General features: G+C 47.8%; 2 protein-coding genes across 3 annotated transcripts in view; one reads left to right on the forward strand and one right to left on the reverse strand.

Moving 5' to 3' along the window:
- The first annotated feature begins 703 nt into the window (after window positions 1-703).
- Window positions 704-4,009, forward strand: GHRH (growth hormone releasing hormone). The gene is made up of 4 exons (XM_087853945.1): window positions 704-783; window positions 1,106-1,210; window positions 2,591-2,710; window positions 3,862-4,009. The coding sequence occupies exons 1-4, from the start codon at window positions 704-706 to the stop codon at window positions 4,007-4,009; spliced, it is 453 nt and encodes a 150-aa protein (XP_087710071.1).
- Window positions 4,010-10,338: 6,329 nt separating this feature from the next.
- Window positions 10,339-27,220, reverse strand: part of RPN2 (ribophorin II) — a 54,513-nt gene continuing 37,631 nt past the window's right edge. The window contains exons 10-18 of one of the 2 annotated variants that reach the window (XM_045804576.2): window positions 26,737-26,828; window positions 24,988-25,102; window positions 22,498-22,692; window positions 21,197-21,283; window positions 18,804-18,899; window positions 17,338-17,413; window positions 15,395-15,524; window positions 13,787-13,834; window positions 10,339-10,672 (exon numbers count right to left, since the gene is read on the reverse strand). In XM_045804576.2, the coding sequence (XP_045660532.2) occupies window positions 10,660-10,672; window positions 13,787-13,834; window positions 15,395-15,524; window positions 17,338-17,413; window positions 18,804-18,899; window positions 21,197-21,283; window positions 22,498-22,692; window positions 24,988-25,102; window positions 26,737-26,828 (852 nt within the window). In that variant the 3' untranslated portion in view covers window positions 10,339-10,659. The remainder of the gene's footprint in view (window positions 10,673-13,786; window positions 13,835-15,394; window positions 15,525-17,337; window positions 17,414-18,803; window positions 18,900-21,196; window positions 21,284-22,497; window positions 22,693-24,987; window positions 25,103-26,736; window positions 26,829-27,220) is intronic. The other variant, XM_045804577.2, reaches the window with a different exon arrangement.

Below are 27,220 nucleotides of genomic sequence, written 5' to 3' on the forward strand. Positions count from 1 at the left end.
GCCTTCCCTCTGACTTCACACATAACAAAACAGGACGGGAGCCTGCTCCCTGAGCGGGTCTGATAGGAGGTCATGGCAGCAAGCGTTTCAGGGAATTCCTTATGTGCCAAGCTACTCTTGTCTCATCGAACCCTGACAAGGACCCTATGCAGTCAGTATAACAGACTCCGTTTTATGGATAGGGAAACTGAGGCCCAGAGAGGAGAAGCCACTTGTCCTGGGACACAGTGATGGTGGAACCCAGATATGAGCTGATTTTGTTGGACTCGGAGCCTGAGCTCTGGGCCCTGCTCAGTGCTGTCAGTGCCAGTGGGTGGGGGTGACTTAGGGGACCAGGGGAAGGTAGCCCCTATCCCTTGCTGAGGCCTGAATTCCGCATATCATGCTTTATGGCAAGGGGCAGTTTCCCCAATATCATTAATTGTCCATTCAGCCCCACGCGGTCAGCCGGGTAGTTTACATGCCCACTCTACAGATGCAGAAAATGAGGTCAGAGCTCGATACTGGTAAAAGCAGCACTTGAACCCAGTTCTGTCCGGAGTCGGGGTTCTTTTTCCTGCCTCACAGCTTCCAAAGGACAAGGACTAAGGCTCGCACAGAGCCGAGCCCAGGGCTGGGCCCCGCCAGCAAAGGGCATCCCCATGGCCGTGGCTACACTTGACCGTCTCCTTCTGTCATCTTGCAGGAGCCGCCGCAGGGAAGCATGCTGCTCTGGGTGTTCTTCCTGGTCATGCTCACCCTCAGCAGTGGCTCTCACTCTTTCCCACCGTCCCTGCCCCTCAGGTAAGCCGTCCTGCCACCAGGGCCTGGTTTCCCGATGTCCCCAAACCATCCCTGCCACCCAGTGGGGGACCATATAGGGGGTGCAGAGTAGAGCCCTAAGCTGGCCCCCAGCCATCTCCTCAGCCACCCCCCCCCCGCCCATCTCTGGGAGGGGGGTGGGCTCTGAGCTCCAGAGAAGCCTCGTGGCGTGGGTCCTACCCTCTCCGGGAATGAGCAGGACAAAGGGCAGAAGGACCTTACAGGGACACGATGAGGACAGCTCCCCCGTGTCCTCGCCTGGCCCTGCCACCCTGCCCTTTGACCTCTGACTCCTTCCATCCAGAATCCCTCGGTATGCAGACGCCATCTTCACCAACAGCTACCGGAAGGTGCTGGGCCAGCTGTCTGCCCGCAAGCTACTGCAGGACATCATGAGCCGCCCGCACGGGTAAGCCGAAGTCCTAGCGATTTTTTCCCACGTGTTGTTGCGTCAGAGTGTGGAGGGATTCTGGTCCCTCCCCTGGCACAGCATCTATCCCTTCCGGATTTGCCCCAGCAGAAGGGTCTTAATGTGCAGCCCCAGTTACCTCTAACTACAAAATGATCGTTGAACACCAACTCTGTGCTCCTCCCCATGCGAGGCTCTAAATGTCATAATACCGATGGTAGTTACCATTCGATCGGAGTTCCGTGCTGGAAACAAAGGCTCTGCTCTGGGGCATTTCCATGCACTCAGGGCAGAGCTGGACTCACACATATTAGCCATGACTCTTAGTTTCCTACCTGTAACAACCCTAGAAGTAGGTACTGTTTGCTCCCATCTTATAGTGCAGTTAACAGCTTTCAAAGGACACACACCAAATAGTGGCAGGGCGAGGATCCAAAGAGCCCGACGTCACAGCCTGTACATTTTTTTATCTTGAAAAAGTTGCAGCAATAATACAATGGACTTCCACATCCCCTTCCCCATCTTCAACAATTACTACTGTTTGTCATATTTGCTGACACGCACACACAAACACATGTGCACATTGTTATTATTTTGCTGAGCATTTATTTGAGAGTAAATTGCAGTCATCGCAACGCTTTACCCTTAAAGACTCCTGCATGGTGCCTCCCCAGAGCTAACGAAAGGGCATTCTTGGACATAATCATGGAATAATTAGCACTTAGGGTGCATATACACATTTCACCAGTTTTCCCAAAATGTCCTTTGTAGCAATTTTTAATGTCCCTGATCCAGGATCCAATCCAGGATCATAGGTTGCATGTAATAGTCATGTCTCTTTGGTTTCTTTTACTCTGGACAGTTCTTCAGTCTTTCGTGACATTGACATTTTTTATTAGTAAACCAACTATTCTTCATAGAACGTCCCTTATGTTGGATTGGCCTGATGTTTGCTCAAGATTAGATTCAGGTTATGCATTCATAGCAGTGATACTGTGTCCTTCTTGGTGCCCCATATCTGGAGGTACATGATGTCCGTTTGTCCCATTATTGGTGATGGTAACTTCAGTTGCTTGGTTAACATGATGCCTGCCAGGTTTCTCCTCTGTAAAGTTAATATTTCCCCCTTCTAAGTAATAAGTAATCTGTGGTGAGATATTCTGCAAATATGTATTTCACAGCCTGTACCCCGCACTACTGTCTAAGTGCCTTCCTCAATGTTGCTGAATCTGATTCAGTTGGGTGGAAGAGTCCACGCCAAATTTTGGAATAGGCATAGGGACCCACCAGTTTTGCTTACTTTGCCCTGACCTTTCCCAGGCTTCTCCACATCCTACCCAAATAGCAACCTCAACTGTTGCTCTTTTTCTAATCTACTAGAGAGAGAAACTGGGAGCAAGGAGCAAAGGCACGGCTTGGCCGTCAGGTGGACGGTATGGGGGCAGGCCAAAAGCAGACGGCATTGGAGAGCATCCTGGCAGCCCTGCTGCAGAAACGCAGGTACGCGTGTGTGCACGCACGGGGGTCTGTGGTTAGGGAACTTGGAGCCTTCCTTACCCGTGGGTTGCCAGGAAAAGGAAAGAATCTCCACCTCTCTGAAGGCAGAGGGCTCTGCCAAGCAAACTGGGAACAAGGTCCCTCCTCGTGCACATCAAGAACTGGAGGAGGGGAGAGAATGTGTGCCAGAGACTGCTGTCTCGCCGGTGCCGGGCTCAGCGTCTGTGTATGAAAATTGTTACGTATTCAATCGTTCCAGGATAGGACCCAGGAATCTGAATTTAAACAAACGTCCCAGGGGATTCTGATGCGGATGATCTGACCGGCACACCCTGGATCCCTTGGCAAGTTCCCCAAACTATAAAGCCATGGAAAGGCCAGCCCCTCCCCACACCCCCAAGCGGACTAGCTTGGGCAGCACTCATAAGAGGGAACGATGAGGATGGGGGATGACAGTCGTTCCTCCTGTCACTGACTTCATGTTCCCACTGGGTGTCAGGGAAGATCAGGAATGAGGACTCTCATCCTACAGAGGAGGGAAACTGAGGCAAAGAAGGGGCAACCGCTGGCCCAAGTCAGGGACTAGCAGCAGGCCCAAGACCTGTTTGCTTCCCTTCTTCACACGGAGCTCCACTTCCCAAAGTTTCACAGGGATGACATGACTGTTTGTGGAGAAACTCTGCTGTCTTTCTGAGCCTGATTTTAAGCTGTGAGCACAAACATGTCCCAGCATGGCTTGCTGGTCCCTTCTGCACCAACCTATTAAGCAAATCCCGTTCCCAGCAGAGCTCTCCGTGTGCTCCCTCACCTTCTCCCCAACCTAATTAGACACAAGAGCCCAGAGATCTCACCAACTACAGTCCTGTGGAGACACGAGCAGCAGGCAGATGGGCAGGCTGCAGGAGGGGCGAGAACCTGCCTGGGAGGCATGCAGCAAGCTGGCTTCCTTATTTCCCCCTTTGTGGAGGGAGGAGAGGCTCAAATCACCTCTACGCTCCCTAAGATTCAAATTCTAAGAATAATGCCCCCCCCAACCAGCCGCTCACGCTGGGATTAGGTCATCATTCACCTGCTTTATGGCTCTTGCCAGGTCCCGGTGGGGTAGGGTGGAGTGGCCCCAAGGAGTCCTAAGAATGCAGGCTTTGTTCCTGCAGGTTAAAAGCCAGAGACTTCACAGAGCGAGCTCGGAGCCGCAGAGCCGCAGAGCCGCAGAGCAGGCAGGAAGGGGGCCAGAGGTTCTCCAGCCATTGTCTCCCCTCCAGTTTAAGGGCTGCAAATCCCAGGCTCTCCTGGGGGGCCTAAGGAAACAATAGAAGACTGAGTTCTTATACCCTGAGAGTCAGAGGAGAATGATTTGGAAGATGGCACATTTGTACACCCACCATACTTAATGTCCACCTACTGGCCCTGTGAGGAACTGAGATTCAGAGTAATCTGTCTTCCCCTCCCTGGAAAAGTTGTCCGATGGCTACTGTGTGCCAGGCTCTGGGCTGAGGGTGCAGCGGTGACACGGACAGCAGGGGTCCCTGCTCTCGTGGAATTCATTGCTGCACATTGAGGCAGACAGAAATTGAGCAAGTACCGGAATGGTGGATTATTTAATCTGTGATAAATGGTAAGAGATGTAAGGGGTGTGGTTGAATGTTTGTGTAGGAAGGATAAGCTAATCCAACCCCATCTGGGGATGGGAGGTGCTTCTTCAAGGGGCGGTAACTGGCCCAGGATCTCAGGACGAGTGGGTTGGCAGAGCTGGGGCTAGGACTGAGGTTCGCTGTGCTGGAACACACGAGATCCTTCCCTTCCTCCCGCCTTGCCTCTTCTGGAACCCAGACCGCTCGTCCTGACCCTGCAGTACCTCTCACCCCAGTTCCAGATGTCTTGGCCAAACTCACCCTCACTTCAGTCTCCTCAACTGAGTTTTATCTTTCTTTCTGCAGCAGGAATTCCCAAGGATGAAGATACCACCTGTGTTTTATGCTACCTGCAGCCAAAACACAACTGTATCCAGTTAATCCTCTTGAATTTCTGACCTACTTTATCCAGCATAAATACAATAAAATTCCCCCATACTGGTCTGCATCTCAATTTCCTTTTCTCTCCAGCCTAATTTTTTTTTAAATGTGTTTTACACAGTTACCTTTCCCAAAGAGGTATTACAAGGTATACTACAAAAATAGCTAACATTTACCAAATAAGTCCTTGGAGTGCCAGGCCGGCAGCTTGGGGCATAGAATCTCAGAGGCTCCTCCCACGGCCTGATGGGAGGTGTTGGCGTACTCATTTCACAGATAAAGCACTGAGGCCCCGGAAGGGTAACTGAGCTGCCAAGGTCACTGCTGACAAGTGAGAGAACAGGGATTCAAACCCGGGCACGCCAGCTCAGAACCAGGCTCTTCATCATATCCGTCCACTCTGGGCCAAAGTCATCCTTCATCCACTAGTGAATTGTTCATCTACCAGCGATATCATTTATTCATTCAACAAATATTTATAGAGTACCCACTAGATGCCAGGCACTGTTGTAGGCACTGGGAATACAACTGTGAGCAAACGGGCAAAGTCCCTGATGTCAAAGACCTTATATCTTGATGAGGGGGAAGAATATTAACAACACGTAAATATACGGGGTGCCTGGGGGGCTCAGTTAAGCGTCTGCCTTCGGCTCAGGTCATGATCCCAGGGTCCTGGGATGGAGCCCCGCATTGGGCTCCCTGCTCAGTGGGAAGCCTGCTTCTCCCTTTCCCACTCCCCCTGCTTGTGTTCCCTCTCTTGCTCTGTCTCTCTCTCTCTCTGTCAAATAAATAAATAAAATCTTTAAAAAAAAAACCACACGTGGGGCGCCTGGGTGGCACAGTGGTTAAGCGTCTGCCTTCGGCTCAGGGCGTGATCTTGGTGTTCTGGGATCGAGCCCCACATCAGGCTCCTCCGCTAGGAGCCTGCTTCTTCCTCTCCCACTCCCCCTGCTTGTGTTCCCTCTCTCGCTGGCTGTCTCTATCTCTGTCGAATAAATAAATAAAATATTAAAAAAGAACCCACACGCAAATATAGAATATGTTAAATGGCAGCAGTTGCCAAGGAGAAACATTTAAAGGACTGGAGAGTGCAGGAGGGCATTTTCGTGACTATCATCCATACATGTGTTGTGCTGTGGTCAGGGAAGGCTTCAGTGAGAGGGTGGCATTCGAGTAAAGGCCTGAAGAAAGAGAGGGGGTTGGCTATGTGAGTATCTGGGTAAAAAATGTTCCAAGCAGAGTGAACACGCGACACAAAGGCCCTGAGGCAAGAACACAGAAGGAGCAAGAACAAGGAGGCCAGGGTGGCTAGCTAGAACATTGTGAGGGTACAAGGAGAAGGAGGCTGAAGGGGTGCAGGAGGCCAGCTCATGGGGATCCTCAGAGGCCACAGTGAGGACTTGGGATCTCGCTCTTGGCAAGACGGGAGTCGTCACAGAGTTTAAGCGGAAGAATGACATGATCTGATTTACATTTGAAGTCACTCTGAGAAAGGGTCGAATTCTGAATACTTTTTTAGGGGAGAACTAATTTGCTGATGGACAGGGTATGGGGATTGGAGTGAAGTCAAGAATGACTCCAGAGCTTTTGGCCTGAGCAACTGCCAGGTTGGAGTCGCCATTTAGGAGCATTTGGGGGAGGAGAATTAGGAGTTGAGGGCAGAATGAGGAGTTTGGGTTTGGACCACTTGAGTCTGAGATGCCTCTTAACGGTCCAAGCGAGGATGTTGTGGAGGCATCTACGCGTCTAAGTCTGCAGTCTTAGGCGGATCCCAGCAGCCCGTTTGGTTCGGCAGCCACAACCATTTAGATGGTCTTGCAAGTCGGGAGAGGAGGTTAGATCACCAAAGAAGAACAGGAAACATAGAGGAGAGGTCCAAGGACTTACTCCAGGGAAACATTGCATTTAAAGTTTTGCAGAACGATGAGGAACCAGTGAAAGAGACTAAGAATGAGCAGACAGTGCGATGATAGGAAAACTACAAAAGAGAGGAATTCCAGAAGCCAACCGAAGACAGTGTTTCAGGAAGGGAGTGACCTAGTGTACCAAATGCTGCTGGTGGGTCAAGGCAGTTGAGAACTGACCAAGAAAGTGACCGTGGGAGCCCTGATGACTTTGACAAGAACAAATTGGGGAGAGTGGTGGAGGCATAAGTCTGACTACTGTGGATTCAAGAGCAAATGGTAGGAGAGGAACCAGAGCTGGTGGGTATAGATCTGACTGTCCAATATGGTGGCCACTAGCCACATGCGGTTACTGAACACATGAAATGTGTCTAGTACAAGCTGAGATGTGCTTTAAGTACAAAAAGACACTGATTTCAAAGACGGTATGAAAAAAGAATACAAAATACCAGTTTTTTATATTGATTATATATTAAAATAATATTTTGGATATATTAGGTTAAATAAAAGACATGAAAATTAATTTCACCTGTTTTTTATTTTTTCTAAATGTCTTTCTTTTTACAAAAACAATCAAGAAACTTCTATTTTTATTTTTTAATCAATTAATTTATTTATGTAATCTCTATACCCAACATGGGGCTTGAACTCACAACCCCTGAGATCAAGAGTCACACGCTCTACTGACTGAGCCAGCCAGGCTCCCCTCTTTTTTTTCACCTTTTTATGGTGGTTACTAGAAAATTTAATTTTTTAAAAAGATTTTATTTATTTATTTATTTATTTATTTATTTAGAGAGAGAGAGAGAATAGGGGCAGAGGCAGAGGGAGAGAGAGAATCCTTAAGCAGGCTCTGCACGCAGAGTATGGAGCCCGACCAGGGCTCCATCTCACTTCCCTGACATTACGACCTGGGTTGAAATCGAGAGTCAGATGCTTCACTGATTGAACCACTCAGGTGCCCTGGTGACTAGAAAATTTAAAGTCACCTGTGCGGCTTGCATTCTCTGAGATAGTGCCAGTAGAGAGAATGCTTTTGAATTTTTGCTAATATCAGTGATCACTCAGCTTTTTCTATTCGTGGACCATTTCACCAGATACCTCCACACATCACCCACCCTACAGACGCCTCCTGGAATCCATGAACTTTCGGTGGGGGGAGGGTGGTGTTGGGGGGATCAAATTGTTCTGTATTTTGCTTTGAGTAATGGTTACACCAGTGTCATTAGATTTAAAAATTCATTGAGCTGTACACTTAAGATTTGTGCATTTTGCTCTAACTAAAAAACAACAATTATGAAAAGTCTGGATGATGAGATGTCTGTTTTGATTAAAAGTACAAGAATCGCAGCATTCTAGAGCTTCTGGGGAGTCCGAGACAGCAACCCCACCCCCGTCCTTCTGCAGCCCATACAGCGCTGACCTGGGGCCTGGCAGGCAGGTCTGCGGTCTCCCTGCACCGCTGTAAAGCCAGCTTGATTCTTCACAGGGTTTAGACCACCTGCTCTCTCTGGGAGCCCCCAGTGTACCTTCCAAGAAAGAATGTCAAGCGTGGGAAAGGCTCTGCAAGGGGCCGCTGTGGCCGAGGAGGCCATACCAACAATGGGGGACAAAAGCCCCCTCCAGAGGAGAAGGCTGGCCGTTGAGGGCTGGCAGTCCACTTCAACCAAGAGAGGCGGGCAGGCCGAGAGAACCTGCCGAGGAAGGAGCACAAAGGAGGAAGCTGCTGGATGGTGGACTGGCCATGGCCAGCCCCAAGTGCCCTCCCTCCCCCCAGACCCACCCGCTCATCTCTTTCCTCCACCCCGACAAAAGCAAAAACTGAGGCCTCTCTCAACTTCCAATTAGTTTTTCAAATGAATAATGACCACTGGGACCCACTGCTATTTGTGCTTTTAGAAGGGAATGCAATTACAAAGGAAAAAAACCACGGTGGGGACAATTCCTGCGCTTTATCACCGTTAACTACAACACTAATGGCATCGTGAAAGACTTCACCCCTCCCCGCAGAGGGGCTGGGAGCTTCTTATTCCCGTGGGGGTCCTACTTAAGACCGAGTGCTATTTTTTTCCCCTAAAGAAATGCTCTAATCAATGGGGGACTTGTCGCTTTTAATGATAATCCCCTATGTTTGTATTCACTTCAAGCTCACAAAGAGGCTTCATTTGCTCCCTCCCACAGGCCCCTGGAGAAAGGCAGTGCAGGCTGGCCTCTCAGAGGGCTGGGAGGTCAGGTGCCCCGCCGGCCCCACTGCACGGAGGGAGCACAGCTGGGAACTGATTGCTGATTCCAGGGCACAGCTCCGGTGTGGTTTCCAGACTCCAGGTCCCTCAGGAAATGTGAGCTGGGGACAATCAAACAAGCATGTGGATCTGGTACAGGCCGCTTACTGCGCTCCTACCAACACGCAGGAAAGAAGTGATGACCGTACCTACACGGATCAAACACTGAGTCAACGAGGAGGGCCAGGCACTCTGGTTAAGTGTTTTGGGCATGACCTTATTTAATCCTTATAAAGCCCTTAGAGGTATTATCCTCATTTTCACTGACGGGAAATCAAGGCCCTAAGGGGTAAGGAGGGGCACAGGGCTAATCAGGCAGGTCAGCTGGACTCTAAACTACCATGGTGAGTACTCCTTAGCGGAAGCCAGGCCCAGCACTTCTGTGGTGTCGAAGAAAACCAGAGCCACATGGTAGTTCGAGCAGTAAAAACAGGTTTCATTCAGGACTACTGCAATAGGGGGAAAGAGACCTCAGTATAGAACCGGGTCCAATTCAGAATACAGCAGGGGCAAGTGGGAATTTATAGGCAAGGGGCAGGGTGGGGATTGGTGGATGGTAGGAGCTTCTGGCTAAATGGACCTTACAGGATCCTTGCCGAAGACGGGCCGGGGTGATCAGACGTCCCCTGAGGCACAGCAGAGGATATCCAGCTAAGTTGGAAAACGATCAGATTAAAATAATTTCTACCCCCCAATTCAATAAATCCTGTTAGAATTACCTCTATTTCAAAAGTTATTTAAATGTATTTATGATGTTTCGACTACTAGCATTACAGGCAATGAGCCCAAGTACGGAACTTGGTGCCAAGCGCCGAGCCAAGCACTTTAGATGCACGAAGCTCCTTTAGTTATACGACGCGGGCACGGTTATGATCACTCTTCCACAGAAGAGGAGGCTTAGAGAACTGCAGCCACTGCCCCATGTCCCTCGGCCTCAACCACGCCAACAAGTGGTGACAGCACGCTTGCCTGACACTCGATCTACCCACTGGACCGTACTCGTCACCGTGACTTCTCCACATGATACTACAGGCCTCCAGCTGACGGCGGGCCTGGCACAACTTCAGGAGCATCCCTGAAATATGCATGTCTGAGCCTAAGAATCCTCACGCGGCCTGCCTCCTTTTAAGACAATTCCTCCCCTTCCCCACTGCACGCCAAGCCCACACTCTCAAGGCAAAAGCAGAGAGGCCTTCAGAGACCAACAGGGCTCCTTTGCAGACAGATGGTGCCCACTGCTGGAGAAGAAAGGATGCTCGATTTTCCAGGCAGATCTCAGTCCTGTTAGGCAAGAGTCAAAAAGATCAATGGAAAAAGGCCTGGAGAAAGACCATGGCCACCATGTCAACAGTACTTCCCAACTAAGTCCTCCTGTTATGTGCCCTGGGGATCCCGCCAGCCCCAAAACCCTAGAACAAACTCTCAGTCAGGTCTCTGTTCCTGTTATTCTCTTTATTCCAAAACAGATTAATTACAAATTTCAACTTTTCAAATGCAACATCTGGCAGCTAAGTTAGGAATATTCACAGCATCTGGCTAGGGCACCATGCCAAAGAAACGGAGTATCGGGGCTCACAGGTATCCACTCTGTGCTGGGGGAAATAGAAAAACAACAAGCAAAAGTATAACCACAATTTTGACTTTTTTCTGTTTAAATAAAGTTTCTTCATTCCTCTTTACAAACTGTGAATTGTTCTTGACTCCTTTTCTTGATACTCATTTCGACTTTCAGAACTTCCTTCCTTCTTCTGGCACTAGTGTGCTGTTCTGAAAGGAAATGGGGACAAACATGGAATTACTGAAGGTTTCAATTCACTGTTACAGTTCCTAACTGGTGACGACAGAGGGACCAAGGTCCTCTGCCATTGGTAAGATCCCACTTATACAGGAATATCATTTATCTATTAATTATTTATTTATGCCCCATCTCATTTCACAAGAGGTTGCGAGACAGCTAGTTCTGACTACAGCTGATAACAACGTAAATAGAAGACAATGACACAAACCTGACAACTAAGAAAGTGGCATATGGACCTCTGAGATGAGGGAATTCCAGGCACACCTCTCACAGCGCAAGGCCAAAAAGACAGTGTAAATTTCAACTAGGGGAAGAAAAAGGAAAGCTTGAAAAATGTTCGTCTTCAATCTGCCAGACTCCAGGTCTGACAAGCAGCCCGGTGCCCTCGGGAGCTTCGAAGACGACACTCTGGCCATTCAGAACAGAAACCTGCACCACACTCCTGCCAGGCAGGACTCCTGTCACGTTCCTGCCAATGGTCAGTCTCAGCGTCTAAACCCAAGAATGCGTCTCAAAAATGGGATTCAGCTCACAGAAAAATTTTAAGAGGGGAGAAAAACCTTTCAGTCTCTATTCCTTCTTTCCCCATAGCTGTCCTTCCCTAGACTCGAAGAACTGATGGGGAAACACAGGAACGGAAATGACAATCCAGACGGCCACTGAGCAACCAGGAGGGTGAGGCAGCAAATAAGTGTTTTGGCAGCGCCAGCAAGCAGAGCACTGACACACACGCCGTCCCGAGCGGGCGGTTATACCCGGTGGTGAGGGCTGACGTGATGGTGACGCGGGCTTACAGGATGGCAGCCTCTAAGCCAATTATCAGTAGTTCCGGGGGACACAGGCACAGAACTAATCCTGAGGGCTGAAGGGAGTGCCCCTAATTCCCTGCCAACATCCAGAGGTTCTCGGGTACACTCTGAAATGTCCGTGCAGAGAGGACAGCATGCGTATGAAGGAAGAAGAGCTGAAAGGGTAGTGGCTCACAAGCCACCATCTTGGCTAAGAAGTTATAGCCTCTTTCGAGCCTCATCAAATCAGTGTCTGTCCTCGGATGGAAAGCATTTAGCTACCAGAGACTTTCCTTTAAAATACTAGGTCCCAACCTCTAGAAGTCCCAAACGTCCACATGATCAAGCATCTTTCCTTTCTCTCAAGCAGTGTGATTTGGGGGTAGCAGCAGCATGAGGGCTGACTATCTAAATAGCAAGAAAAAAAAATCAATCCAGAGTTAAAGAATTAAAGAGCTCAATATTTAGCAGAAAGGACTACTCTGAAAGTGAAATCCCAGAGCAACTCTAATTCAGGACAAAACCCATTGGGTATGTCAGGGAATGGGGATAGGGACAAGGGACCACACAGGAACTTTCTCGAGTGTGGAAATAGTCTGTGTCTTGACTGAGGTGGTATTTACATGACTGAGTAACTTTGTCAAGATTTACAGATTTGTACACAAAAAGGGTAAATTTTACCAGATATAAATTATACCTCAATTAAACCTGAAAAAACAAAACCAAGACAAATGTAGTCTTTCTGGGTTGAGGGTTAGATGTGCCAGCTTGTGCTCACACATCAGTGAAAAGGCTCTACATTCTAGGCTTTCGTTGATCTCTCTGATTTGCAGAGGATTAACAATTAGATGGCTCCCTTGTTTTGTAGGGAAAGACATTTCCAAGGCAAGGGATCAGGTAACATAAATGAAAACTCAAATACCTCCCCCTTCTCCTCGTTGGCCTAGTATAGGTGTCCGCAAACGATGCCCTAAGGGCCAAATCTAGCCCACCACCTGTCCTTGTAAATTGAAGTTTTAACTGGGTGTCTCAGTCAGTTAAGCGTCTGACTCTTGGTTTCGGCTCAGGTCATGATCTCAGGGTCGTGGGACTGAGAGAGAGCCCCGCTTCGGGCTCCTCACTCATCGTGGAGTCTGCTCGTCCCTCTCCCTCCCCTTCTGCCCCTCTCCCAGTTTGTGCGTGAGCTCTCTCTCTCAAATAAATAAAATCTTTAAAAAAATAGGGGCGCCTGGGTAGTGCAGTCGTTAAGCGTCTGCCTTCGGCTCAGGGCGTGATCCCGGCGTTCCGGGATCGAGTCCCACATCGGGCTCCTCGGCTGGGAGCCTGCTTCTTCCTCTCCCACTCCCCTGCTGTGTTTCCTCTCTCGCTGGCTGTCTCTCTGTCACATAAATAAAATAAAATCTTTAAAAAAAAAAAATCTTAAAAAAATAAAGTTTTATTGGAACACAGCCACACTCATTTGTGTACCGTCTACGGCTACTTTCAAACAGCAGTGGTAGAGCTGAGCAGCTACGACAGAGGCCTTCTGGTCTGCAAAGCCTAAAATACTATCTTTCCAGAAAACTTTTGCTGATCCCTAGTCTAGAGGAGCTGATCAATGAAGCAGACACTCACTCTCCTTCCCTCCCTTGACCTTGCCTCCACTTCCATCCGCACCCCAGGACTAACCCCTAGAGCATAGGTGATCTTCCACTTGGTGTTTTAGCCACACAGGGAGCAGCCCTGAACTACACCCTGAGTTTCAGGAACCAGGGTTCTGATGCTGGCTTTGAGCTATGGCCAACAGTCCTTCATAACTGAGTCTCGCCAAACCACACTGCTTGGCCCAACCAAAGATTAGTGTTACAAAAAGGCCTAGAAACAGTGACAAGGTGTGCCAGGATTTGCCATGGGACCATCATTTCATGAATTTAGACGTTCTGAATGGGGTCCCCACTCAAGAAGTCCAAGGTGGCATCTGTCTTATCCTCAACTCCGCTCTCCTATAAACATAGAGAAAGGGGCTGCTGTCTATAAAGTGCCCCACAGACCTAAGGGAGGATGGAGTCTGATGTAGTCAAAGCCAGGTCAAAGTTACCCCATCAGCTGGGCTAACTCAGGGAGCTCTGATTTTTGTCCTGGTCCAGTCATAACCTGGTCCAGCAAGTTGAAAAATGGCCCCAGAATTCAGCTTTGGCTTGGGGAAGGTGGGGAGGAACAAGTGGGTTGAAAATCAGATAAACGACTGACATGCACAAGGTAGGCAAGATGGGAAAGGGGCCCTGCTTCTGGGATGAGTCCACCCTTCATCTTTACCGTAGTGTCCTATATTTTGCCAATCTACTGCTCTGCTCTGCAGCGATCCTGCCAAAGGAAAGAGGGTTTGAGAATCAAGAAAGGACAGTGGGAAGAGAAATAAGCTTGAGAAAAGAAATGGCAAACACCCAACCAGAGCTTCCGTTAGGGTCAATGATCTCCCCAGTGGCAGAGTTTGTTCTAGGACTCACAACGACAGCAACAGAAGAGTGGGCTTTAACTTTCTGTATAAGGGAGGGGTGTGTGTGTGTGTGTGTGTGTGTGTATACGCGCATGTGTACGTGTGCTGGGGAAGGGATGAGAACCATGATCTCTCTCTTCAGAAAATGTACACAATTTTAGGATTTCAGATGAGGAACTCCTGCTAAGCAGGATCTAAATCTATCTCACCTCCCCCTTGGTTTCATTCATCTTGTGTGGGAAACTTCCAGAAAAGAGAGAACTCCACACTTTTGGCTCCCTGGGGCCTGGACTGGCTGCTGCCAGGGAACAGGGCTCTGCTTAGAAAGAACAGCTGAATCCCTGGCTCTTTCTCAGATGCAGTGCAGAGCTGCCAAGTGAAGGCTGCTGGAGGGGCAAAGAAACGAAGCAGCTGCTGCGGCTGGTGCTCAGAGCAGCTCTGGCGGACCGTGGATTACTAAAGGGAAGTGCGGGAGCGTGTTGAGACCAGTCTCCAAGGCGAGGCACTCAGAAAGCTCACGATGGAGACTCGAGCAGGGCTGAGACACGTGGCTCTCCCGCCTACTAAGGGTCTCTGAGACAGCCTCTCTGATCTGACCAACTGAACCGGCAGCCGTGCTGGACGGCACACTACTGAGTTCAATTCTTACAGCATATGTCTCGGAGAGGAGAAAGCAGGGCACATCTGAAACTGTTAACTTCCAAAGGTGAAAGCAACTCTGACCTTTTCGTATTGACCTTTACGCGGCTGAAATCACCCAAGTTCTCATAAAGTCAAATCAATGAGAAACACCTATGTGACATTTAAATTTGCCTCTCATCCAGGTTCGAAAGTCAAGCTGCCAGCAAGCTGCCGCCGCCGAGTTAAATCGGACCATTTGTGCAAACCTAAGGTTGTCTGGTTGTCAGGGACGCCGTAGAGGCTACGGAGCAGGGCTCCCTGTTGGGGGGGGTCTCTTAAAACCTGCAGCAGTCTGGGGGCGGGGGAGAGGATGGGAAGAGCATGGACCTCACACTGAGGAGGAAAAGCCCCGTGAGTCTGTTAGGGGTTACAGAGGAGTAACTCTCTGAGGCCTGGGAGGAGGGCAGTGTAGGATTCTCTGTGGCAGTAGAGAACATTTTTATACCAGCCAGCACATTACCAACAATCTTCTGTTACATGTGTTCTAATCCATTTTAATCTTCATAAAGAAATTATTTTCTTCTCTTATTCTAATGTGTCAGGGCATAAATCACTGTGGTTTTAATACACTTAAAGCTGATCACCAAGGACCTTTTCTGACTTAGAAGGCTGGATTAAGGTGTCACACTTGCCCCCAAGGATCCAAATCATTCTGCCACAAACCCTTGTTCAAAGAGCTGGGTGAGGAGAGCTGACGGAGATATTCCTAATCCCACTCTGAGTCCCTGGCCCATCCCCAGCCTTACCTCTTGATTGCCTGCTGGGCCAGCATCCGATTGCCAGCCAGAAACGTCACACTGCCCAAGATGGCCAGGTACTTCAGGGTCTGGAACATGTTGAGCTGGGTCCAATAGACATACATGAGCCCCAGCATCGCTGCAGGAACAGATGTCATGACAGCCAATTAAATGAAGCAGTGACAATGGCCTGGGGCAGAGGACAGTTAGGAACAGTAACTGCTGGATTCTGAAGAAGTCCCTATTTCTAGACCAGCTGGTTTTATTCCTTTTATCCGATGCCAGAAAACGAATAACTCAATATACTTACCTTGACTACCAAAAAATCCAGAGGTAAAAATCAGACCTCAGCACCTCAGCTACTTTAACTATCTTGTTCCATGTTCCAGCTCACAGCTGTTTTATTGTAGGTTTTAATTTTTTGTTTTGTTGTTGTTATTTTTTTTTAAAAACATGACTGTCCTTTTATATTCAGGATTCATTTTACTTTTCAAATTCTGAACGAAAGCATGTAGGATTAAACAAATGAATAATTTCCTTTCCATTACAAAAAATGATTAAGGGTATTTTGTCAGTGTGACTAAGAAGGCACAAGGAGCACTGGGGAGGAAGGGTTAGTAAAAAGGTCTGGGCACTGGGAGCCCTTGGTTCTGGTCCGGACTCTGCCCTCCCCAGCCACTTCCATTTCTCTGAGCTGACATTCTCTCACTTGTCAAACAGGGATCATAATTCCTGCACTGGGCACCCCCATCAGGGCTGTGATGAAAATCGAATGAGGGAATATGCCCAAAAAGCACTCGGGTAAGAAAAGTCACGGCTCTAAACAAACTGATATTCAGGTTTTGTTCTCAGCCTGACTTGGGAGGGCTATCACTCAAATCCAGTAACTGGGCTGGGGAGAAAGGTCATCCTGTCAATTTTGCCCAGAAGGATGACGGATGAACTACAGTAGGGGTTCTTAACCATTTCTGAGGTCATGGACCACTGTGAGTATCTGATCAAAGTTATGGACTTCCCTTTTTCCCCAGAAAAACACAGACACACATTTGCCTAGAATTTCAAGTGATTCATCTGTGCAGCCCCACAGACTCCGCACACTATGCACACACAGAGGGTTACTCCTGAAAGTCAACGAAATCAGAAAAGAGTATTGCAGCCTCGGGGCGCCTGGGCAGCTCAGTCGGTTAAGTGTCTGCCTTTGGCTCAGGTCATGATCCCAGGGTCCTAGGATCAAGCCCAGGGTCCTGGGATCCAGCCCCATGTCAGGCTCCCTGCTCAACAGGAGAGTCCGCTTCTCCCTCTCGCTCTGCCCCTATACATGTGTGTGCGCGCTCTCTCTCTCTCTGGTAAATAAATAAAATCTTAAAAAAAAAAAAAAAAGAATACTGAAGTCTCAGTGAAATGCAAGGCACCACAGATCCAACAGGGTCAAACGTCTCTGAAATGCTTAGCTGATTTGTGAATTTACTGTCTTGTTATGTTTTGGTACGGAGCTCTCAAGAGGACAATGCAGAACAGTGTGTCCAATTGTAGAAGAAACTGTTTTCTATTACTGTCCAGACACAGCCGCCAGCAAACGTGAAGATCGATACGGTGGGGAAAGATAACCTTTGGAAACTGCATTAATGCTCTTCATCCAGGAAGATGGCCCAATGTAAAGATACGATGAGTGAGTAATCTCTGGAAATGAACAGGGCTATTAAGTAGGGGTAAATGGCCAGCCAACAGCAGCCTAGCGCAATGAAACCCAATATAATGACAGCTGTTCTAAGCTGATGGACCAAACAGGTTTATCATCATATTAACTGTCCTAAAAGGCCAGGAGGAAGAGGGAAATGTTATGCTATTAAGTCATTATAGTTAATAGGCTGTGGGTCTACTTAACAGGGCTTTCGCGTGGGCAGGCAAATGTCAGAGGAGGTTGAATGGAATTAGCAGCCTGGGGTGCTTACCAGCATGTCCCAGGTGAAAGATGATCGTGCTTGGAGCAAAAGTGAAGTTGGAGACATTGGCACCAATCCGGATCCACTGAACGATGCGGAGAAATAAATTAAAAAGACATTAGAACTTGAAAGGGAAGGCAACACATGCCACGTCAATGCTAATCCAATGAACAGCCCCAAGGGCTTAAAAGTTCATGCATACTTGAAGGACAGGAAATTTTTCCAAGTGACAACCACCCTATTATAAGTCCTCAGGAAAAAATTGTTCCCTTTCCTCTTTAGATAGGGATTCTGACACCTGCTTTCAAATGTGCCTGGGTAACTCAAACCTGAACATCCTCTTTAATGACAGCAAACTCTTCTATTTTAAAGCAGGTGAGACCACAAAGCCGAAAGGTCAGAGACCGCATTTATGATGAAGTCCCTGGCACTCAGCCTAATTCCTCTAAGTACGGGTAAGATAACCCCCTGGCAGCCGGCAGGGTGCACGCTCTTGCTCCGGGTTCCGTGTCTTTTGGAATTCTGATCACTCAAATATGAGAACAGGTGTGCCTACCCAACGCTGGTTTGCTGAAAGATCGTGCCGTGCCTTCCAGATTTAGACTGACCAATAATTCCTTTACTGAAATCAATGAATGAATTAGGAACACAGGCAACTAACCTCCCAAAAATAAGAGCTAATGAGTTTTCCATGCAGTTCTCAAAATTCTCTGACCTTTGAGGATATGCACCTCATAATTTTAAAAGAGACACAAAGAAAAAAATTGATAAAAAGAAAATTCAAACAGTACATTAAAGTATAAAAATCTCCTTCCTTTATACTTCCTTCAAGGTGAGTATACTCCTTTTATAGTGTCGGAGGTGGCCGACACTGACAGACAAGGCCTTTTTAAGGTTTTTACACAAAGAGGATCACAGACACACACTATGCTACCCCTGAGCTGCTTCACTCGGTAAGACATCACCGCAATCATGTCGTATCGGCATATAAATCTATCCATTCTTTTAATAAACCTGCATATTATCCCATTATATGATGTACCATAATTTATCTAACACTAGCTTTTATGAGGACTTTGGGTTGTTTACAGTTTCAGGCTCCAAATGCTGAAATGCACACCCTCTGTACCCTGTTTTTAGGTAGCTATCAGCATTGGGCCTTGCTTTTTTCACACCTGACCTCGTCTGAACCCTCCTACAGAGCATCCCAGTCCATGTACTTTGGTCATTTTTGGTGGCTCTTAGGTACTTTCTCATGCCCCTCGTTACTGGATAGTTTATCTGGCTGTTCCCCCACAGTGGGGAATTTTAGTTATTCTAAAATTTTTTGACCATCGGTTCGGGTCACAGCTGCTGGACCCCTTTGGAACTGTGCTGAGGCCAGAGCACCAGAGCACAAAGCCTCCTTTAGAACAGCTCCATCTGCTGAGTCTGGCGCCAGACACACGCTGCCCATGCTAATTACAGCTACTCACCAGAGCAAAAAGCAGGAGCAAGGGCGAGAGGACCAGGGCGGTGAATGTATTGGACACCACCGTGGGAGGCCTCTTCTCAGGCTCTCGGAACAGATGCTGCCGAAAGAAGACATACCAAGAATGTTTAAGAATGTGCCCTTTCCAGCAGGGGCTGCCGTGTATACCAGGGACCAAAATGCCAGTGACATTCAAGAAGACATGCTTCCCAGAGGCCAAACCCTCATGGCAATGAGTGGACACTTGGCCTTTTGCCTCTTCTCAATGCTGGCTTCTAATCCCAGAGGTCTTCTTCCAAAAACAGCAGTGCCAGCTTACACTACTTGGTCAACCTTCTTTTTCCCTCAAAGACTCATTGCCATTTAGAGGTTAGAAAATACAACCCATCCCATGGCATTTGCCTAGTGTCAAAGAGGGTGATGGCAGCGGGGGGGAGGGGGGGGCAGGTGGCTCAGTCGGTCAAGCATTTGACTTTAGTTTAGGTCATGATCTCAGGGTCCTGGGATCAAGCCCTGTGTTCAGTTCCCCACTCAGTGGGAAGTCTGCTTGTCCCTCTGCCCTTCCCCGCACTCGTAATCTTTCTCTCAAATAATCTAAAAAACCCCCCAAAAAACAACAAGAGGGTGCCTAGGTATATGGATAGTTTAGGTAACAGACATCCGAGGCCAGACTCTGGATTTCATAATGCTTCTGGGTTCCTAGGGCGGCACTATCATATGCTGCTGTCCCACTTAAGTTAGCTAACTGGGGGTAAGCTCACTCTCCTTTACAATGTAAAAGAGCCTCACTGTGGATGGTTCAACCATAACTCACCCCTTCTGAATCCAGCCCATGGCTCTAAGGAAGCCCTAAATAAACATTCTCCCTTCCTTGTTCTGCCTGATTTCTGGAATTAAACCAGAAAGCTGGGCAAGCATTGTTCTGGTATTTATTTTTTTCTGAGAAACTCTCCATGAAGATCTTTGGGAAGCTCATCTAGATAGGGCCACCCAGCAAAAGCAATGATGGACTGGGAGTCCAGAGACTTCTATCTGGGCTCAAGTAAAGGGGCAAGTTGCTTTACCAACTCTTTGCCTCAATTTCTAGAAAGCTGCGGTGGAGGGGGCGGGGGGGGTGGGGGAGTGGGAGGGTGATGACCATCCTTATTTACCAACTCGTTGCCTCAATTTCTAGCTGGAAAGTTAGGGGTTGGAGGGCGATGACCATCCTATTAGGCTTGTAAGGAGGCTGTAAGGACCAAACGTAATAGGGCACCTGACTATGCTTTGTAAGCTCAAACACGTGCAAATTTAACTTTTTTTCAGACTTTCTTCCAATGCATAAACACGTGTCTGTCTTTCCTTGTCAATGTCCAGCCAACCCAGCTCCATGATGAGGCAGCCCCACCTGGGAGTCCTGTTCCCAAATTTTCGCCTCAGCTCCTCTTTGCTGCCGCTGCCATTAAGGGATCTCTAACACTGTCTATGGCATGTGTTGCCGCCTCCTCCACCCTACAACTCAGTCAGCACCCTTCATCATCACGGTCGTACCTTCTACAATCTCACTGCTAAGTTTTAGTCTTAAACAATGCTGTATCAACATTAGGAGGATTTCAAAAAAGAATTCTACTATGACACCCTTTGGGCCCTTGTCCTTTTTTTTTTTTTTTATTAGTGACAAAGGAGTAAGTAGCCTTCCTGAAACATTTCAACATTAACTCGTGTGTGGTATGAACAGTTTCCATGTTACTACAGTATGATCATTTCTCATGACTACAAAACAGTCCACTGAGTGCGTCTACCTCCGTCTCCTTAACCAGTGGCTCAAACTGTTTAAAGATTACTAAGTTTCTTTTGTTTTATGTTTATTTTGTAAAATGTTTTAGAAACTGTTCAAAGCCTTTCCTTTCTTTTCTGGTCACCTATTTTGATCCTCACAACAGTCCTGTGAGCTGGGCAGAGATTGCTAACTGTGTGCATGGCAGGTCAATCTCTGGAGAGAGGATCGCCTGGGGGAGGAAAGCCCCGTCCTCCTGCCCAAGTGAGTTTTCCACCTAGAAGGCCCAACAACCCTGATTTCTGCAGGAGCAGAGAGGAAGAAAGCCAAACCCACCCGTGCTGTAGCTCTCAAGCAGCTAGCTTAAGGCTGAATCTTCTGGATGCTTAGGGAAAACAGCCTCTGATTTTTGTGACCAACTATCTACTTTTGGGGAGCTGGACACTGGGCTCTGAGCCTGTTTTTTCAAGCTCTTGGACGCGAATGATATTTGTCCTAATTCACAGGGTGGCGAAGCCCACACTACAAAATATCGTATGAACAGGCTACAGAAAAGAAGCCAGAGCCGCAGCCCAGGCGTTTACTGCCCGTTTCACGTTTCCCCTCCTTGTTTAGGGCAGGAGCCCTCAGGCTTCTTGTACCTGAATTTCCTGTTTGGGGGTGAAAAGGTTCTTGGACAGGACAGTCGAAGGAGCATCTTCTTCAGGGAACTTGATGACCACGTCAGCCTAAAAAAATAAGGGTGGTTTTTAAAGGCGCAGTGCAGAGAAGGGGCTGAAACTCGTCAGCAGAGTAGCATTCGCTCACTCACATCCAGGACCATAACTGAAAATAGCTCCAAGCAGTCCAATCACTTCTGATCCATTAGCTGACAAATTGGGGCAGTAAAAATTTCAAGAACAAAACAACTATTTGTTAAAAATGCTTTTTAGAGCAAGAGTTCCAATTTTCTACTGGTCTGGTGAGCCCCACAGAGCAGCTTAATACAAAAATCCCAGCTGGTATTCAGGCTGTTACAGTTGCAATCAGAAACTGCTTGGTGTCCCTGGGAAGTGTGATTTAGTCACAGGAAAAAAAAAAAATAAATGTGCTCTTGTAACAAAAAACAACCCAAAGTCCAGGAGAAGAAAAAAAGCTTTGACTACAACGCAAAGAAATGCACCTGCCCCTTCGTCTTGCAAAGGGTGTGACCACCATTCGAGGCCTGCAGTTTGGCCTCTGCTACCTTTCCAAACGCCTCCTGCTCTTGACCAGACTCGGGTACTCCAGCAAAATGGACCCAGTCGGGTCTCCCCGAAAGCACCTTCTGCAGGCTGTTCCCCAACGATCATTCCACAGCCCCCAGATACTATTCTGATAAACCCTGCAATTCTTCAACCCCTAGCTCGAATGTGGTCTTTCAAGTTCGTCTCTCATCACACCGATCAAAGGTGAGATATGTAGGTGAGAAGCACTATGTAAACTATAACACAGCAGGCAAATGCTGGTTAATAGTTTATGAGCATCTTGCATATTCTACAACTCACTATCCCAAGTCATCCTGAATTGTTATTAAAATTCAACTCTTACCCTCTCCCACCCCACCCTGAGGCTGTACCATATCTCAAAGACCAGGGCCTTCATCTCTTACATCTATGGATTCCCCCATAGCATTTTGCTATAAAATGAAAACCTCCTTCAAGGGTAACTTTTCTAAAAATTCGCTAGGACCCACGAGGGCAAATTTTGGCTCCATTCACTCACTCTGTCACTACTTATCAAGCACGCGCTAGGTGCCGGGCCACGTACATATTCCTAAGATTCCTAGTGGAAGACAGCACACAGCCCCTCACCTCCCCAGGCCTATTTATTGCCCTGCACAGGCGAGGCTAGGGGAAAAAGAGCTGTCCCTGTCGGTGGCACAGCCACTCTTGCCTAGGTCAAGGCTCATTTGGGCACATACCACATTCCAAAGGATTGGGTTCTTCAAAGTGGCATCTCCGATGATCAGATAGAGAGTGTAGGTGCCGGACGCAGAGTCAAATTCGATCTTTCTCTCGGAAGTATCCAGTTCAAACTTGTACACGTTCTTGCTGTCCGGCTCAGCAACAAACACCACTTCCTGGCCAGTCTTCTGGTTATGGAGTCGGACAAATGTCTGGATGGAACAGTACTACAATCTTTGATCTGATCATTTCAAAACTCCTTCTGTGCCCAACACTGAATCAACAAGGCAACAGACTGTTGGCTCTTTGGTCACAGTGGGAGCTCTGGGACCTGCCAGACCTGCGCAAGCGAGAGGACGGAGTGGCCGTCCCACTCTCGCTACCAGCTCAGAGAGCAGAGCTCACTTTTGGTTAGTATAAGAAATTTAACTTAGGGGTCCGGCCAATTCTCAACTACTTGGAGGCTGAATGCCCAGTTTGTGGATGATTTAAGCTCTTTGCTGCGGCTGCAATTTCTTCTTCCTGCTAGCCTTTTGGCCACTTTGCTGCCCAATTAACTTCTTCACCAGAGGGTGAAAAGAAGGGAAATGAGGTGGAACTGTAAGAGGCCCATTTTCAATTTCCTAGTGCCTCCAGCTAAAGATTTAGTGGAAGAGGCTTGGGGATTGATAGCCAGACAGAGTTCTAACTGAGCAGAGCAGCCCGGCGTCACAGAGAGAGCCCAGGCTCTGAAGACAGGCTGATTTGGTTCCACGACTTAATAGGCGAGCATGTTACCCAACCTCCTCGGGCCCTGAGCTCTTCACCCTTACGAGAGAAAGATGCTGGTGTATCTGTGTCAAGATTCACAATGACGAAGGCAAAGCATTTAGTGCCAGGCCTGGTATAACGCTAATACTAGCTAGTCAACAAACAGTAGCTGAGATGCTCGTCAGTGCGACGGTACAAGTCTAATCACCTTATCCCGCCAGTGGCACGGGAAAGTAGGGCTTCTGCATATCAGAATTACAGCAAAATTTAACATCCACGCAGAGCTTTTCTCTCGGGTGTTCCAAAATAAAGAATGGAACAAGACAGGTAGATTGGTTCCATTTAACAGATCATAAGGCATGACGATTAAATGAGTGGCTGTGGTCACACAATGCAGCGCTGGGTCCACGGGGGGAAAATGAAAATCTCATTTGTTACTCTTACACCTGGGCAACAAAGAACGACCATCAGAGTATTGAGGGAAAGGGCCCAGAGATGTGAAGCATCCTGACTACGGCAGTCTTGGCCAAGAATGGGATTTAGGAGCCCGGATGCCTGATCTTCCTCCCGCCAAAGCCAAGGGCAGGAGGCAGCCAGGCTCACCTGCAAAATACCAGCTCTACCTGGGAGGTCTCTAGGCCATGGTTCCAAAGTAGAATCTTGGGTGAGACAAGTATTCAGTTAAAGTCACACTTCCTCACTCACTCTCCCTGTCCTAGCCCTAATCCCACCAATTTAGTCTCGTCATTTCTTCTCTTCACATTCTTTCTTCCCTTATGCTGTTTTGCTGGCAAGCATCATTCTGAAAAGGAGCTGGGAAATGCTAAGAGGTTGAAGTGCTTTGAGTCAGTGAGCCATGGCTAAGTGCCCTGACTGAGCTCTCTGGAGCTGAGGGTAGAGAAGAGAGGAGCAGAGAAGTGCCAGGGTGGTGGTCCTGGGGGCAGCCACTCTGGGGCCTGGGCACATGTGTAGCTACAAGAAACAGAAAGTGAAAAGGTTTCCAAGTAAATCCACTCACTTCAGTCACCTACTCTGAAGCCATCTCTCGGCATGAATTCGAATCTGCTAGCTCTTGCTCAAGTATCCCTAGAAAGCACCTAAACCAAGGCCACCAAGTCCCATGCTCTTTCCCGTCTTTCAGCGAAGTATTTACCTGAATTTCCCTTTATAATACTGCCATGGATGGGGAAGGGCTGAGAGCAGTTATTCTGGGGGGATGACAGAAGTGGGTATCTGAGAAGACAAGGGGCCATATCAGATTCTCTGGGGAAAGGGTATGATTTGAAAACCTTTTAAATAATAATTATCATTATTTTATATACGGAAAACAAAAATGAAATCTGTTGCTTTCATAATACAAAGCAGGCACAAGTTAAAAACGGCTGCGCTTCAGATTCCCACAAACTCTGCTGTGGTCAGAACAGAACGCTTGGGGCCTACTGCCTAGGTTTTCCTTTTTCAAAATTATTTTAATCTATTTTTTTTCCTCAGGAAAAAAAAAAGCCTCAGTTAAGTGCTAATCTGCCTTAAATATATCTTCTCGATACCAGCTGATCTTTTAAAAAAGAACCGTCTTCCATGTTCAGGGTTACGCCCAGTACATGAGGGGACAGCGTCATGTGGGAGAATGTGATGGACCATCAGGGTCCGCAGTGAAGACCCGAATGCAGGAATCTGGACTCGATATACACCACACCAACAACTCGGGCATATGTTAATGTTGCAGACCAAGAGAGGAGCTTGGGATTTTTCCTGACCTGGTGAGGGGTGAGTTCAGCACCGGTGTTCACATCTACCAGCTGGAAGAACAAAGCGAAGTTCTGGTGGCTGTCTGCGATGAATGTGCCCTTGGCTTTCGCTGGGTAGGTCACCCTGAAAGACACATGTATACAGCAAGTCTTCAGAGAGGATCTGCAGATCTCTGAGAACAGAATAAAGAAGACAAACTGCACTTCATTGCCTAATCCTCCCTCTCCCACTGGTACGCTTTCCCGCTGTGGATGGACACAAGGAGAGCAGTTGTCTGTGGCCAGAGGGCAAACCGCACTGAGAGAGCCAGGATGAGAAAAGCACAGTATAAACTCTCCTCGGGCTCTGGGGAAATGCTGTGTATAGACACTCCAGGCTTTCACTTCAAGGACCTAAGGATGTCAGTGCCACCACGTCAGGCACCAGTGGGGCGCACGCACACCAGGGCAGCGGAGAGCTGGGTGGGCAAGACAGCCAGGAGAAATCATCATGGCACTGATGCCGGCAGTTCTGTGTGAGTGAGGCTGGGAGATAAGGGGGTAGGAGACACAAAGCAAAGAAGGGCACTTATCCCTTTTTCTTTTTTTTTTATGCTGTATTTTTTTCCTGGACACGGTTTCAATGTATTTTCCTGCCTGAAAATGGGTTTTAAAGAGTCATTTTCTCAAAAGGCAGACTTGATGAAAAAGCCGTTCTTTTCACAGCTATCTCTTGGGGATGGCAAGGTAAGATGGCCAGGGGGAAAAACAAGCCAAACGGTTATAGAGCTCACACCTGGCTATATTTTACACTTAGGCTTTATATTTACTTATGAGTAACACCAACTCTTCATCCTTACAGAGGATTAAACTTTGCAAAGCACCCTCACAGACATTACTTCAGTGAATTCTCAACAGTGCTCTCATCTCCAATGTCCCTGAAAATAAGCCACAGGAAGGAAGCCCGGCCCCTTTCATAGGACTTAAAAGGAGTGAATGCTTAGCTTCTAGGCTCTGGCTAACATCTCTGGTCTTCATAATGGCCTTGAGGGTTCACTTTCCTTTTCTAGAGCCATAGCCACCTAGTTGAGTAAAGCTGGGGTCCGAAGTAAACCAGGGGTCTAGATGGGTCCCCCAAAAACAAGGATCTGGGAGAGGGCTGACAAACAGGCTTCATACAGTGTTCTGGCCCCCTCTGATCAACTGCCAATGGTTACCTAGAAGTTTGTGTTAAAAAAGATTCCAAGTTCAGCAGGAGCAAATGCTATGACTGATTAGTGATGCCTTCCACAAACTTGAGAAAGGAATTCACAGCCCCAGTACTAGGTATCTGCCATCTCAACTGTAAGGACCTGAAGCCTCCAACCAATTTCAGACCCACTGTGGGCCAAAGAGAGTTGTCATGAGGCCACTAAAAGCAGATTCAGGACTATGAAGATAAAGAGATTATACCAAAATATAAACACACTGCTTCCTTCGTTGACAAAGTCTTTTCTTTTTTAAAAAATGCCATCTGAACTAAACAATGTGCTTGGTAGCATAGGTGACTTGGACTCCGATGTTCTATTCCATTGCGGATGGACCACCTGTATAGACAACCCCCAAATCTGCCAGGATGCTGCTTGGCACCATGCCAGCAAAACTGGAGCCTCTTTAATTGAGGGTGCAAGCTGGGTCGCTGCTGACACAGAAACAGCATCCACAGGGGCTCAGTGCCTGGGCGTGCTCCTCTCAGCACAAGCCTGGGCTCCCCCTGGGCGGAGAAGGCACCCCACCTACCGGGTGGTTTTGGGTGCAATGCTCTGATCCTTGTCCACAGTGGAGAGATCAACATTTGTGATGCCAACTTCAGTGGAGATCTTGACTCGGAGCTAGAGACATATAAGAAAATCACCAGGAATTAACAGGCATATCCAAATTTTCCTCACAAAGATGATCCTAGGATGGGAGTCTTCAATGATTTTAGTAAAGCTAACTCCGCCAGGTGGATTTCCACCTCTCCTATCAACAAGGCTTAAAAGCAACTCCTTGATTCTTATCCTTCCTTCCCTTCTTTGGCTTTGGTTGGATGGTATATACTAAAAGAGGGGAAAAAAATAGATTTTTTTCATATGCCCTTTAAAATAAATAAGGGGGAAAACCTGAGAGCAGTAACCTTCAAATAATTCAAATCAACAAGTACTCAATTCTAAGGATGGCTACTGTTTGCTACGTGAAAGACATGGACTTTTTAAGAATGATTTCATTTAATCCTCACAACTCT

Source organism: Ursus americanus, chromosome 22 (genome assembly GCF_024610735.1).
Source record: "Ursus americanus isolate L20-20 chromosome 22, mUrsAme1.1.p, whole genome shotgun sequence".
Lineage (NCBI taxonomy): Eukaryota > Metazoa > Chordata > Mammalia > Carnivora > Ursidae > Ursus > Ursus americanus.

Bases quoted from the DNA above. Each gene is read 5' to 3' on its own strand.
- GHRH (XM_087853945.1), top strand. From the start codon at position 704: ATGCTGCTCTGGGTGTTCTTCCTGGTCATGCTCACCCTCAGCAGTGGC. The intron at 784-1,105 runs GTAAGCCGTCCT...CCTTCCATCCAG, and splicing joins CCACCGTCCCTGCCCCTCAG to AATCCCTCGGTATGCAGACG. The intron at 2,711-3,861 runs GTACGCGTGTGT...TTGTTCCTGCAG, and splicing joins GCCCTGCTGCAGAAACGCAG to GTTAAAAGCCAGAGACTTCA.